General features: G+C 37.2%; 1 protein-coding gene across 7 annotated transcripts in view; it reads right to left on the bottom strand.

Annotated features, from left to right (window-relative positions):
* si:dkey-237i9.8 (platelet endothelial cell adhesion molecule) overlaps positions 1-10,205 on the bottom strand; it is a 30,985-nt gene extending 20,780 nt beyond the window's left edge. For 5 of the 7 annotated variants that reach the window (XR_005280212.1, XM_038278954.1, XM_038278952.1 and 2 more), the window contains exons 1-8: positions 9,964-10,204; positions 9,848-9,865; positions 4,333-4,629; positions 3,150-3,422; positions 2,798-3,070; positions 2,362-2,631; positions 850-1,128; positions 149-421 (exon numbers count right to left, since the gene is read on the bottom strand). Coding sequence is in view for 6 of the 7 variants with exons in the window: in XM_038278954.1 (XP_038134882.1) it covers positions 149-421; positions 850-1,128; positions 2,362-2,631; positions 2,798-3,070; positions 3,150-3,422; positions 4,333-4,629; positions 9,848-9,865; positions 9,964-10,006 (1,726 nt within the window). In the remaining variant the exon portion in view is untranslated. Of the gene's footprint in view, positions 1-148; positions 422-849; positions 1,129-2,361; positions 2,632-2,797; positions 3,071-3,149; positions 3,423-4,332; positions 4,630-9,847; positions 9,866-9,963 lie in introns of all 7 variants that reach the window. The other 2 variants (XM_038278950.1, XM_038278951.1) reach the window with 1 other exon arrangement.
* Between the last annotated feature and the right edge of the window lie 5,238 nt (positions 10,206-15,443).

Here is a 15,443-nt window from a genome sequence, read left to right as displayed (position 1 = left end):
AAACTTCCCATAATTCTTAAACCCCATTAAAAGGTATTAAAAATAAGAACAGATTAGTATAAAGATCCTGTTCATCACCTAGTTTCATGTTGGGATTTAGAGGATAGACTGAGAAAGTGGAATGATGCCGAGTTAAAATCAGTCTCACCTACTAAATCTACTCTGTTACTTTCAACAGAGCTGGCACGGTTCTCAGCTTTGCAGTAGTATTTGTCGCTGTGCTCTTTAGACAGAGTAAAAGGGTAGTCTGTGGTGTTGATATTTGTAGTTGCGTCTTGCAGCGGCTTTGAATGGCCTTCCCTGAACCACCAAACCGTTACAGGCGGTGTGCCTCTGAAAGAACAAATCAGGGTGATCGAATTTCCCTCTGAGATGTCGCCTGATATTGGAACAACCATCAGATGTGCTTCGGTCATAGGCTCTAGGAAAAGGAAAAACAGGAAACGTTAGTCAGCTAGATTTAATGGGGAGTTGAAAGAAAAACAGTTTACATCAACTTAATTTGACCTACAAAGTGAGTCACCCTGATTTGTGTTGCTTTGTAAAGGGTAGCTCTCATCTTTTAATTTTACGGATAAAAACAAAATTGTACAAAACATAAAAATCAAGAATAAGGAGTGAACAAAACATTTTGTCATTAATGAGCAAAACCACTTATTATAGCTAAAAGCCCGTCTGAACAATAAAGCATGGTGGTGATTAGCATTATTCTAGGTAAATGTAAAGCCTCTTACGACCCGAGGAACCTACTCCACTTAAAAGAGCAGAAATACCAGTGAAGATAGTTTCCGTATAAAACAATCTGAGATTTTGACCAAATACATTTTACTTGCAAATATAGATATTTACCAATGACAGCGGCGTGGAGTTTGGCACTATACCGAGGCTCCCTGTCACCATTACTGGCACTGCAGACATACTCATCTAGTTCTCCAGGCTCACTGATGAACACTGTAAAATTAGCAGGTTTACTGAACTCCTGAACTATAGCCATTTGTTTTTTTTCTTTAGCCCTCCAGAGGGTGTAGTTAATCGGCGGGGTGCCTGTTTCCGACTGACACAAGATTTCAGCATTCTTCCGAAGGATTGCATTGCCAGAGACTTTAATGTCTGGTGCAGAGACGGGAACTAAAGAAAAGAGACAGAAAGGCATAATGAGTAAAAGGCACCAATAACAGAAAAAAATATGCAAAAGCTTCTCTATAATAAACACAATTATAAGGAAGGAGGAAAAAAACAACTTTACTGATGCAGAAAAGTACAGTTCAACCTAAAAGTATTCACTGATCTGCACTTTCTTCAGATTTAGTGAGGCCACATGCCTTATTCCAAAGGTTATTATATTAACCTCATTCCACAAATATCTAGATACTATATCCCAGTAGGGTGACAGATTTAACTAAAGGGTTATTAGGTCATTTAAATGTGATTTAAAAAAAAAATGAGTAATAAGAAGGTTTTTACTCAAAACAAGCAGAACCAAGTATACAATTCTCACAGTCAAATGGGTTGATGGATTCTTGTGATTCAGACCAGTAATGCAGTGTAAAATACATTGCTCTATATACTGGATGTGTGCTCCAGCCCTCACTTATTTGTCCTTCTTTAAAAGCTAAAAAAAAATAAAAAAAAATGGTGTTGATGGAAGGGAAAAATTTGGTCCTAATGTTGCTCCCACTGGGACAAACTCACAAAGAAAAAAAAATATACTAGTGAACCCCAGGAAAATAGAGGTGTAAAATGAATCACCAATGGGTAATCAATAATTAATTATTCAACACAATATAATCATTAACAGCTTTCCCCTAATACTGCTCTAACACACCACACTAAAATTTGGTCCATCATCCAGCATCTTTTTTTTTTTTTAAGCATAAATAACAATCAAATCAGTTTTTTTTATGATGGTGGAGAAAGAGAACAACCAACACAGCAACAAAAAACCAAAACGGTGGCTGAAAGCTTTCAAACTCAAGAAAATTTGCTTTATTATATTCATATACTTATATATTTAAATATTTAATAGGTCTGTGTTCAAATTAAGCAAAAAAATAAAAAAAAGAGGAATTTGTCATGTAATAAATTTACATTAATCCTAAATTTTGGGTGAAATATTTCTGAGTGTACAAGGAGATGAGTTTATGGCTCACCTTCATCAGAATCAGTAATATTTCTAAACTAAACCAGCTAACATGTGCTCTGGAGTACTTGTTATGAAGAAAATGGATAAGAGAAGGAAAAAGGATGCAAAACAAATTGACCTTGGTTTGAAATGTAAAAGGATAAGAAAAAATAAAATCCCAAAGACCAAATGGTGAATGCTGTCTTTTACCACAAGAGAAAACTAAAAGGTAGACTCACCTTTAGGACCAATAGTCAGCACATTACTGGTCTTGTTGATTCCCTTTGCAGAAGCTGTACACGTATAGTTAAAATCTGTTGTTTTGGCATTGCCAATAAATACTCCATTCTGTTGTATAGTCATGTAGTGATCTGAAGGCTTTAGACTGTAAACCGGCTCTATTTTACGTCTGTTGTGTGAAAATGTCTTGCTACTGCAGATAAGCTGGATTGAATCCCCTTGAAAGACTTCCAAAGGTGACATCCTCAGGGTGGGCACAGAGAACAGCTCTGTGGACAGATTATTAAACAAACAGTTTTTCATCAGATGGTTGATATTAATAGCGCAGAGGCTAATATGATAAACTGTTTTAGTGAAGTAATCAACTAACAGAATAACATTAATAACCACATAGACTGAGAGATTTCCATGCGATTATATTTTTTTACTGCTCACCGTTTACTGAAAGCGTCTTGTTGTCCCTTTTCTCTACTGTATTGACAAAGATGCTGCATTTGATGGTAAGCTCTGGGGCTCCTGAAGGTGTAGTCCAGCTAACATGGAGGAATGTGTTTCCTCTCTTGATCAGTTCTGTGCCCTGACTCAGGAAGAGCTCTACACCAGGGTAGTCCTTAAAGGAACTGTTAACCGAGCAGGTGATGTTGAGAGTGTCACCTTCATAGATGTTATCCTGAGGGGAAATCTTCAGGACTGGTGTGAGGGAAAGTTCTGTGGAAGCAGAAACCCATACACTATGAGGTGAAAAGAAAAGCTTGGAGGAAAGGAAACATGAGGAGACTCAACATACCTTTCACTGTAACAGTGACAGCATTGCTTTGGTCGGACGGATATAAATCAGGCATGATGGAGACAATGTAGGAGCACTCAATAATGTGTTTCCCAACGTCTTTCAGGATGAACGTTTCTTTATTAGAGCTTGTCCAAGTCTGTAAGTCTTTTGAATCTTTGAAGAAGTTATATTTAAGGTCTCCGGTTTCATCCGGTGCTGAACATGTGGCCGTCACATATTCTCCTTCAGTCACATTAGTTTTGTCAAGGTGAAGAATGGGCGTCGACATTCCTGAGAAGTAGTAAACATCATAGGAATGTGAGAAAGGCTCAACGCAAACCAAAGACTGAAACAGATCCCGTCATCTGAGGGTTAAACAACTTTAAGTCAAATCAAAGTTAGTTATTTCTTCAGTATACAGCAAGGAAAATAACTATAGAACATTTGAATGTTTTCTCTCAGCTGCTGTATTTATAAAGAAGCTACAGACATGAAATTATCTTCATGTCCACTACAATCTACGTAATACAAAGGAATTAAAAATCAAACCCTGATATGGGGTATTGTGTTTTATAGTTATATGGCAGAGGCCACAGATAAAAAATGAAGAAAATGGCTGATGTCAATTAGCATTTAAAAGCAGTCCTCCTTCCTATATCCATACTGACAGCCTACAGTATGTTATCTCATTAGCAAGGTATAAAGATAGATAAGAGGACAGAGCTCTCTCTTGATATTTTCACCATTGGGAGGTGGTATAAAATATTTTTTGCATAACCTAACAAGGGGCTTAATGTGCTCTTTTATTTTTTATTTGTTCTCTAAAAGAGAAATTACCCAATTGAATGAGTTAAAAACACATAGAAATAACAGTGACCGCTACAATAAAAGCAGATTAAATCACTTCAGTCTCTGTTGGCACTTATTGCACAAAACTCCACTGGGGGAAAAAAGCTTGATTTGTGCAAAGTGATTAATTAGACTATGGCTAAAATGTGACATTCGTGATATCATCAGACACACCACAATAACTGAAGGATGGATAAATCGAAGTTTTGAAATTCTACAAATAAAGGAACCCAGTGGATTTTGAAAAAAAAAATGAAAATAAGTTTATTATTATGGCTTTTCATTAAAAGAAAATGCATCAGCGTTTGTTAAAATGTGAAATAAATCAAAACCTTTGATAAAAAAAACCCACCTGTCACTTTTAGTGTTGCAGATTCACTGGCCATCTCCTGGTCAGAAATGCTTATGTTGCACTTATATTTGCCACTGTTGGAGACTCTGACATCATGAAGTTGCCAGATAAATTCATCGGAGGAGCTGGTTGTCTCCTCGTGGATAACATGGTCACCTCTGTATATCTCATACACAGGATTCACTGTAGCCTTCCCAAAGGTGAGAACCGTGGCTTTGCATCTAAAAGTCACCGTGGAGCTTCGACTCACATTATCACTGGGCTCGATGGTCAACTGCACGGAGGTTATTTTCACAGCTAGGGTGCAAAATACAGAATCATGATTAAAATAAACCTTAATATAATACCAACATTAGAGAGTTGCAATCAAAACTACTCAGTGGATAATTGGTTCCCTAATACTATCAGATCTTTACAGGCTGTAGAAAACTCATCACACCCAGAACTCATCTCTCTTTCTTCAAACTCACAGTAATAAGATCCTGACCAAAAGACAAACACAGCTTTTCTCTATGGGTGTGAAGAATTCTGCTTTAGGAACATACATTCACCATAAGATGGGCTGCTGCTAAATGATTTACACTCCCATCAATGTAGATTATCCATTAAACTACATATTTAATCATAAATATATCTAAGCAATCTATGGTTGAGAACTTTAGTTATGAACCAAATGAAGGAGCCGTTTAATAATTTAGTATGAAAATGGACAGAAAATACACCGATAAATATTTCTTCCAGTTACAGGGAGGAGGTACAGATCGGCACACAGGTGTCGGGCTGTCAATATATTTCTTCTGGGAAGTTTTCCTCCAGAATATCCAATATATTTCTTCCAAGAACTAACCATCAGCATAGGCCTAATGTATTTCAAGCTTTTACTGAGACTCAAATTTTTGAAAAGATTCTCCACTTTAAAAAAAAAAAAATGCACACGCACAACCCTGTACCTCCTGGGAAGAAACACCCATTAAACATGTGCAAGAGCATGCATGCACTGTTTCTCCTCGTTCACGCTCTGTTTTAGAGTAACTGTTTGCATCGCTCATACAAGCTTACTTTCCTAAAGAAGATTTTTCCACTATATCAGACTCACCATCGCTAAGTAGAAATGGGGACGAGCACATAGGACGGCCTTACGTAAACATTTCACTAGAATGATTGACAATTAGGAGGACCACTTATTTTGAACATCCACCCGGAGGAAGAACATCCTCCACTATACGTTTAGGAACAGTTTTTTTTGTGGGTGGAGTATCTATATACACAAAATTAAATATATTGTCATTAGCTCCAATCCACTTAAACATTTACTTAAATAGGAAACAAAAGTTGGTTATCTGATTAAATCTTATATTTCTGATGGAAGTGTTTGAAATTAGAATTGTTTTTTAGATACAACCATTGAAGGAGCTTAATATTAGCCTTCTTTATTCACTCCAAACCCAGTTTTGATGTGTGTTTGAGATGATTGTGTTTGCCTGAAAAACTGGTTCCAACTGTTTCAGCAATTTAGCTTCTGATTAACTTTAAGCAATGGTACCAGTACCACTCAAAGAGAAATGGGCCCACAGCATAATGCTACCACCAAAGTGGTTGATGGTTGCTATAGTGTTCTTCGGTCTGAAAGCTTAATCTCAATATCTCATAAGACTGGTTTGATCAAAAGCATTCTTTCATGGTTAGCCCACTCATGGTCCACGTTGATGTTAAACTTGGTTCACTGAAAAGTTTCCAGATTAACCCTCGTTGGTTGATAAAAATTAGACTTTTCTTTCATATGATGGTGTGGGTGAGATGATTCAAATGGGAAAAGCTAGACGCCTAGCCATAGAATAATACCAAACACACATCAAAAGTGATTTATAAGGCGACCAAGCTTAGCAAAAATATGCTGAAAGGCTTAATAGAAGTGTCTGGCAATGAATTCTATTAACTCTGTTCAATATACTCTAAGAATTATGCTAACAGTATGTTTAATACAAAAGCATGTAGTTTCTCTACACCTTGCTAAGGAATATTTATCAAAAATATTGATGGAGATGTATGTACCTACATAAGCCTGTATGTATAAATTCAACCCCAGTGATTTATAGATAATCCACAACTAATTTAGGATTCTCCATCCTTCCTGGAATGATTACAGCTACCAAAGTGCATGAGTCACATGGATATCTGACATCATGCTCACATGTGAGAACTGTTCCCGTTTTAATACCAGCAGTAAGCCTAAGTTTTGCTACTTTTCAAGTAGAGAATGAAGCACATTAGGGAAACAGAGCTTGAGGAGGAAAACCACCAGATCCAGTGCTGCTGTGACTCAGACAGGGCTGTCGAGGTGCAGACAAACAAAAACCTTGAGCAGGCAGGAAAATCACTTTGTTAAACAAAAAGGTCACTCAGGAGACTTAGCACCATTTCAGGGCGCTCTGATTCTGGCTCACATCCAACGTCATTCAGCAGGAGCTGGCAGGGTCGATGATGGGAAACCAGGCACGTGGAGGCCTCAGATTTACTTCTGGGTTTCCAAACCAAACCTTTATCACTAATATAAGTGCTTCAATCTATTCTATTAGTTCAACCTAACAGAATCACCATATGATATATTTAAATGGAATTATAAATATTAATAGACATGTTAATATATTTTAGAATTTCATTTTGATAATGTTATATTTTATAGAAATAAATCTCTGTAAAAGACTTTCACATTGTCCAAACTTGTTAATAAGGAGGAACCCCCCCCCCCACTCAAAGAAACTGCAGCTGAATATTTCAGCTCTGCTTCTATGATGATTAGTTGCTCGTTTTTTAGCCAGTAGGCCGACAGAAAAGGGGGTATGAGAGAGACATGTGGCAAAGGACCACAGGTAGGTTTCAAACCCAGATCGGTCGCGTCAAGGACTAAGGCTTCCATACATGGGTCGTGCGCCCTAACCGCTGCGCCACATGGACACCCCATGATGTCTATACTTAATAAATAAATACTTACAATAAATACAAATACTTCCTAAATTCAGTATTTGCTACATGTATCAAGAAAACGTATAGATATGTTCAAAGCCTGAAGAAACAACAAGAAAAGAGCAAACCAACCAAATCTGCTTGCACATAAACTGGAAACCGAGATTTGGAAGTTTAACAAAAATTAAACTGTAGGAAAAACAAGACTATCTAACTCCCAGGCAGGGAGAGGGATATTAAAATTTCTCCACAGCAATTTATTTTTGTGTGTGTGGGTAAATATTGGAGGAAAAAAACAAGTTTAACAGGAAGGTTACTCTACTTTAAGTCAATTTAGGTGCAATTAGAGGGAGAGGGGGCATGAATAATTTGATTCATTGATAAATTAAATTTTATTTCTTCATATCCTTTTTCATACAATTTACATGAACTGATGTCAGTTCTCTGGCTTTATATACCGACAGGTTTTTTTGGTGGAGGGTTTTGTTTCTCCTTATTTTCAGGTGAATTTAGTTAGTTTGGAAATTGGTGTTTGGTTTAGTTGATGATTACTAGTATTTTTTGTGTGTATTTGGATGATTCATTTATTGCTGTTTGTCAAATTGTCTGAAATAAATTCCTATTCATTCTTTCATTCACGCTAAGTAAAATGAAACATAACCTTTAGTTTTTAATGTTATTTTGGATGTGTTAGGTCATTTAGTTTTACGAACATTGGTTAGATTTTATAAATAAGATATTTACAATTTTTGTGTTTTTACTTTCTGAAGTTTTGGACATGTTCACACAATTCTTTTGTATGTGTATATATATAATAATAGTCTTTTAAACTGTATATCTTGGGTGAAAATCCTAAACCAGTTTGCAAGAATTTCCCCTGAAGGAACTGAGTAGCAGAGTTTGATTTTTTTGGTGTTTCTTGCCACACATCTTTCCAGCCTTTCCAACAAAAACTCAATGAGTAATTCTATGATGGTTGCTCTAAAGAATCGACTTTAGCCTCATAACTTAAATCTGTCCATCCGCCCAGACGTGCGTACTCTTTGTTTTCTGTTCATTCAAAGTTTTAATGCGTGTTGTTTGCTTTGTGTTTTATTATTCAGCTTTATTTTTACAATATTCTCCTTATTATAACTGATGAGGGTTAGAGTTTCTGTTCATTTGGAAGATCAATTTCTCCCTAAGCTTTAATGTTCTCACTATTGCCTTCATATTCCAGCATAATAATATTTCTTTATAATGGCACATAGTTTGTGAACTGCACTAATTCTACTGGTAGCAAAACTAGCAGAAATTAGGGAACAATGAAAAAAAAAAACTATGGTTTGATTTAATGTCAGACAGTGATAGATATGTGGTTTGGACTCAGATTATTCTAAACCAAAACTGATGAAGTTTTAATTAACTGGTAACTTCAGCCACACGATTATACCGACATAAATAGTAAGAAGGTGGAACTGAATGAAAACCATTTAAGTTTTTTGGATACAGAACAAATCAGTTGGCTTTTCTTTTTTAACTGAAAACAAATAATCTTATATTAAATTTGGACCTGAGAGACATGGTCAACACATGCAGTTACCCTCTAATCTATGATTGCTAATTATATGACTTGAAATGACAAAACCAGAATCGCTGAAATTTTGTCATTTTATATAAACTCTGATTTTTTTTGGATTAACAATTCAGGCCTTTTAGTTTAGTGCCCAAAATCCATCCATCCATCATCTGACACGCTTGTCCCAACGGGGTTGCGAGGGGTGCTGGTGCCTATCTCCAGCAGTCAGTGGGCGAGAGGCAGGGTCGACCCTGGACAGGTTGCCAGTCCATCGCAGCCCAAAAAATTACAGCAAATCTTTGTCTTTTTTTCTACTCTTAAGGTTTTTTTCACAGCTGTGAACCATCTTTAGAGAGAGAGAGAGAGATTTTTTTTTAACGTGTATTTTCCTTTATTCATTTATTGGGTTTTAGAGACACTAGTGCAGAAAAAAAAGCTGATTTCTGAGTTTTTCCCTCAATAAACCTTTTAATTTCAAAAGCATCCAAGATTATTTCTTATATGGATATTTTTTCCCATTATCTTAAGCAAAATATTTTCCAATAAAAAGGCCAGAAATCAGCAATGTGAAATCAAATAGACTATAAACAGGTTAGCTGTGTTAAACAGAGAAATAGAAGTTTAAGCAGAAATGTCTCTTCCATCCTGCCTTACAGATTTGAATCTACGGCTGATGTGAGCAGACTCACACCTTCCATCCCAGATCAGCTCCGGAGGCGTGAGACTCTGCTCGGCCACTAGTTCCCAACACTTCCCACCACAACTTTTCCACCACAGCAGACATCAGCGATCAGAACACTGTGATAACAGCCACCACTGTTTCCACTGAACAGACAACAGTGTTTACAAGTTTTAATGAAACATAATATATGTAAACTAAATCTAAGATCAATATAAATGCCCAGACATGAAACACTTCTATCTGCTCAAGCCAATAATAATGAATCTGTTTATATGACTGTTTTAATCCAAATGTTATTTATTTAATCTTACCTGTATTCAAAGATATCCCTGAATGGAAGGGTTGGAGAAAAACAGAAATCATCAGGTTAGTGTGAGTCAGATCAACCATCTCCTCTTTGAGAGCGTGAGAAGGTGAGGAGTCTTACAGCTGAACAGGAGAGTAGAGGTGAGCAGTAGCAGGAGGCCCATCCTGTCTGAGGAACTCCTGGTGCTGTTGGCTGTCCTTCAGGTTAAAGAGACTAGAGCTGCCTTTCCAACGGGCGCCGTGTCTTAACGTTTGTGCACGGTGAGGATTGACCAGGATCTGGTGGGTGGCAGCAGACACTGAGGTGGTGCTTTACCTCACCCAGTGGCGGCAGTTATCAGTCCAAGCAGCATCGACTTGGCTTAATTTGACAGGAAGTGAGTGTTGTTTCCTCAGGATGTTCGCGCCGCCTGGCTCTTTGCTGTTGTGGAATGTTCTCCTCCAACATGCAGTGTGTGGGTTTGTGTGTGAAATGGTAATGGCAGTGATTCTGGACTTTCAACCTGTGACCCCTACATGCAGCAGAATGGCAGCTTCTTTGAGATAACACTTTCTCTCAGACATTTTCATATTTAGAGGCAGAAACATGACATAGAAGTGACATTTTTTTTTTTAAATGTCCTCCATTTGTATAAGAAGATTCAGCAGATTTATATGCTATATACCAGCTTTTCTGTACGACACAGACGATGATTCCAGCTAACCCCTAAAAGAGTTAAGGATCTTTTCCATTGGAGCCTCCACTCTGCCAGGACACGGTTCTCCATATGGATTTTTGGTACTATCACATCTCAGCTGCTTTCTTGAGCCCAGGATGTCTCCCAACATTAACAATGAATCCTTTGCAGATTTCAAAGCAATATTCTGTTAATAGACAGACATCTGTATCTTGGGCATACCTTACTAAACTTTTCAGTGTATGGTTTACCAATAGACAGCTTCAAGCACATCAGAGAATTGGCTCTCTTTTTTTTTTTTCCTCTTAAGAGATTAAAGCAATAAACAAAAAGAACATCAGTGTGAGGATCTGTCTAAGCTTAGATTTGGTATTTTTTTGGAGCAACAAGTAAAAAAAAAAAAAAAGTATAATCTTTTAAAGCAACTTCTTCAGGCTTCCTGATGTTTTTCTTTTAGTTTTTCTTTAGGTCTAGCTAATTTTTGCTTTAATTTTATTTTCTAGTTGTTGACGGTTCTATATGAGATTTCTTTATTTCTTCACAAAACCAACTGATCTAAATATTAAGCAATCAGAGAAGAGATAAAACTACAGTTTTCCTACCCAAATCAGTCAGGTAAAGAACTGATTAAAATTAGATTTAAAGCTGTTAATTTCTTGTCATACCTTTAGTGTCATGTTTTGATGGAGGTTTTCTACTTTTAGGGAGACAATTACAGCTAAAGAGCATTTATGCTGCACAATTATATTTGCCTATCAGCTTGAGAGCAACGTAATATTTCTTTCAGGCAGGGTTTTAAAAGAAGCCTTTAACTACAGCAATGATGCAAGAACATAAACCTAGTTTTTGGATTCATGACAGAATATCAACATTTTCTGTAAAAACCTAAAGCTCTTCAAAGTTTATCTAAACCCCATTGATGGGAAACAGAAAGGCCTCAGAACCAGTGCTATAGAACAATTGATCAGACAATTAGGTTGCATCAGAAAAGTAACTATTTTCACTAATATATGAAAAAACAATTTGCATAACAATAAACTTGGAACAACACTGACACTCTGCACAGGACGGGTGAGAACAGATTTTACCTACTGAGACAGAAATCTTTAAGGGAGCAGGGGAGGATCCTGATGACCTTGCTTAGCTCCGTCATCACATCAACAATCTATGACGGTTTGGTACGTTGGAGCAGCAGATTATTTGCAGCTGAGGTGAAATAGCTGGAGGTTCACCAGGTGATTGGAAATGGGAGGATAGTGAAAGAATAAATAGTCACTGTTGGATGATACTCTTTGCACGATGTTGTTAAAGGAGAGCTCCTTCAGTGAAAGACTGCTGCACCCTTGGTGTACAAAGAAACGACCTTTGCAAAAATTAGACAGACATTCAAAACACATGCAAAGAACATGCAAAGAAAAATAAAAACAGCAGCACATGCAAAGGAAAAAAACCAGCAAAAGATGCTGCAATCACAGAAAATAGGGAGCAGGAAAGTGCAAATATGTGGCAAACATGAATAATGCCAACAGACATGAAAAGGGAAATGCTGCATGGTGCTTCAGGCCATTAGGGTTCATGTGGAAGCAGATCCTTGGTAAAGACATGAACAGGATTCAGGGTCTGATCTTCAGAGACTCCAATGAAAAGGCTCTAAGTTGCCTGTGAAAATGTTAGTATGTGCAATAAGTTGGTGTGTTGCAGGTGAGCTACAAAGATTGCTGCGCAAATGTAAACAGATTTTGTTCCACCCATTAAACCTTTTCTAACTACCAACACAATTTGGATAGGAATCACTGCTCTCACTGAAGCAATTGCCATTTAGAGCAGGTGTCCTTAGTTTGCATTATTCAGAATCACTGTGAGCCTGTCCTGGTAGCACATAGATTCCATCCAGTCTAACCAACCAAGAGGCAGAAGTTCTTCCCTAAAGACCTCCTCCTCTGAAAAATAAGGTAGTAATGCAAACAGAAATGTAAAGAGGACAGAAAAAATAGCATTTAGGAAATATATGGGGTAAAAAAAAAAAAAAGCAGAAAAATAAACAATATTAAGTTTAAACAGAAAAATATACATTTAAAGCTACAGTGTGTAATAATTACAGGGATATACAGTCAGAAATGTAATATATTATACATAACTATGTTATTTATCATCATCTACGAGCTCAGCCTCTTAACCTTAATATTTGCGTTGCCTTAGAATTCGTTATTTATAATTACATAGGAGCGGGTCTCGCAGCCATGGAGGCTGACATCTTTGCACTACGGCAGCGCAGAGCCAACAAACTAGCGATTGCGAGATCGCCCATTACGCTCGAAAGTAACTACGGCAAGTTGAGAGAGATGAACTGAAATCTATACCCTACACAGACTAATGAAATACTATCTGTAAAATTATCTATGTAAACAAACCTCATCACTTGAGAAGGTAGGTGATGCGGACGTCGTGGAAGACATTTTGGCCCGTAATGCTCGCCGTACTGTTGGGGGGAGATGTTCATGTTGCTGCGGTCTGCAGTCTGGACGTTAGATGTCGCTGAAAATTACACACTGTAGCTTTAATAATAATGATAAAGTAGTTATTGTAAATGTGAATAATACAAAAGCTTAGAAAAAATATTTATGCGTTAGTGTACATTTTATCTATTATTTGCTGGATTTCTTATGCTTTTTATTGTATCTATTGAGCATCTATATGTATATCTTTATCATTGTATCAGAATTGTGCTTAATGTTGGAGCTGCACATATGAGACATTTTCTTGGGATTCTTTGACATTCGTTCAAATGTAGCTGATTTGATGTCTGGTTCTGCTGGAGGTTTCTTCTTGTTAAAAGGGAGTTTTTCCTCTCCACTGTCACTACAAGCATGCTTAGTGTGAGGAATTGCATTTAAGTCAATAAGTCGATGCAATCAACTGGTTTTCCTTAGAAAACTTTGAATCAATTTGACTGTATGATCTGGATCAAGTGCCTTGAGATGACATGTTGTGAATTGGCGCTATATAAATAAACTGAATTGAAATAAAACCTGTTCGGTGGAGATTCTTTAAGACAGGTTTTTTTCTGAAGCTTCATCACAGCAGCTTTAACATGATCCACTTTCATATATGATTAAAAATCAAAAATAAGGAAACAATTCAGAAAGAGTCAGGGTTGAATTTGGTTTATTTCATCAATTTCATTTCTCCTTTTATAAACCAGTAAAGATGTCTACAGTCACAGACAAACCTGATTGTATTTCACTTTTTTACTATCATGTTCAAGTCTCTTTTTTTTTCCTCCCAAGGTTTAAAATCCTAAAACCCAAAGCACAATAATTAGAGATGAATATAGTAATACTTTATTGATGCCTTGTGAACCAAAGAGCACTGAAGCAGTGCAATGCTATAGAGTTTGGTGGTCGTCACGACTGCTGGCTCTTAAGTACGTCTTTTGCAGTGAAAAGTAAACTCGCAGTCGTGTTGCAGGAGGGGATGGGGTCGTGTCTACGGAAAACTGAGGCTGAGCTAAACAAGATGCAAAAGGAAGCAATTCAAAAACAAATTATAGCGACAAAAATAAAAGAAGCTAAGAAGGCAAAGCTGCGGCCCAGAGGAAGAGGCACATTGTTGGTGAGAGGGCACCACAGAAAAAAAACTAACCTCAGAGTAAACACACTCATCTCAACAACATGTGACTAACCTGAGCATCTTCACTGCTCTGAGATCAGCTGTTTGAGGTGGTTTCATTAGATTCCTGAGTGAAATCAAGGGTAGTTTCCCTGTGATCTCTACTGTACCTGTGTTGAGTCATAACTTTATTTCTGGTTTCCCACTTTCTCCATCTCTGAATGCGTTTGATCAGGTGACACTGACTTAATAAAATGAAAATATCTACCTAACAAACCAAATTTCCCTGTTTTCTCGTTTAAAAGGGTTTCCCGTGCTATATGCCTGGGTTACAAAGAAACTTACCATGCTTCCCTTCTAACCGGTGTGATTCCAAACTCCTTCAAGCATCCTGTTAATGAGCCACAATTAAATAATGCAATTTGAACCCTATGCAGCTAAAAATTACAGGCCTATCATTAAAATATGTAAAACCATCTTGAAAAGGCGGAACAACTCATTTCTTGGGACCACAGTGCCATAGGATGTAGAAGTTCATCTTGCAACCAGAGAACTTCACCTGTATTAATACTAATGGTGGTCAGAGGCCCTGATGGTGCCTCTGTGTGCCCCAGGGAAGCAGTGGCTACACTACAGCTGGCCACCATCAATGTGGGAGCAAATGACTGAATCTAGTGTAAAGTGCTTTGGAGTCCCCTGACTTAAAAAGGCAATATATAAGTACAGGTCATTTACCAATTCTGTTTAAGAGAAAAAAGATCTTTAATAAATTATAGCATTAGCTCTCTGTCACAGAAACTGCTCTAAAGAAAAATATCTGGGAACATTTTCATGTCAGCTGACTCTGGAGCATCCGCTGTAAGGGTTCTCTTTACAGCAAGTCCAAAATCAGGACATTTTCCCACATGTCTTATCATTTTTATGCTGATGATGTGCAGCTCTACTGTTCTTAAATATTTAATGCTTTACTTCTACTTTAGCAGTTTTAATGATAACTGCTAGAAGGTGAAATTAAACAAGATTAAAAACGTATTTATTGTCCATAAGAAATTACTGAGATCAAACAGGATTTGGTGTATTGGCCTTCATTGTCAGAAACCATTTTTTAAGCAAAGAGATTTTCTAAGTTTTAAAATCTGCTCTAATAGAGCGTCGAGCATCGAAGCGTCAAACCAACTTGATCAGAGTTCGATCGTGTCCGACCCGGTGTCCAGATTTCTGCATTTTACTGTTTCTGACGCCCATAAACGCCTTCAGTGTGAACGCAGCATAAGTTTGCCAATGGTTTCAAGAACACATTTTAAGACCATAGGGG

The sequence above is a fragment of the Cyprinodon tularosa genome, unplaced genomic scaffold (assembly GCF_016077235.1).
Source record: "Cyprinodon tularosa strain WSP-4 unplaced genomic scaffold, ASM1607723v1 ctg146, whole genome shotgun sequence".
NCBI lineage: Eukaryota > Metazoa > Chordata > Actinopteri > Cyprinodontiformes > Cyprinodontidae > Cyprinodon > Cyprinodon tularosa.
The sequence above is the reverse complement of the archived record's forward strand: the minus strand, read 5'-3'. Positions and strand labels throughout refer to the sequence as shown.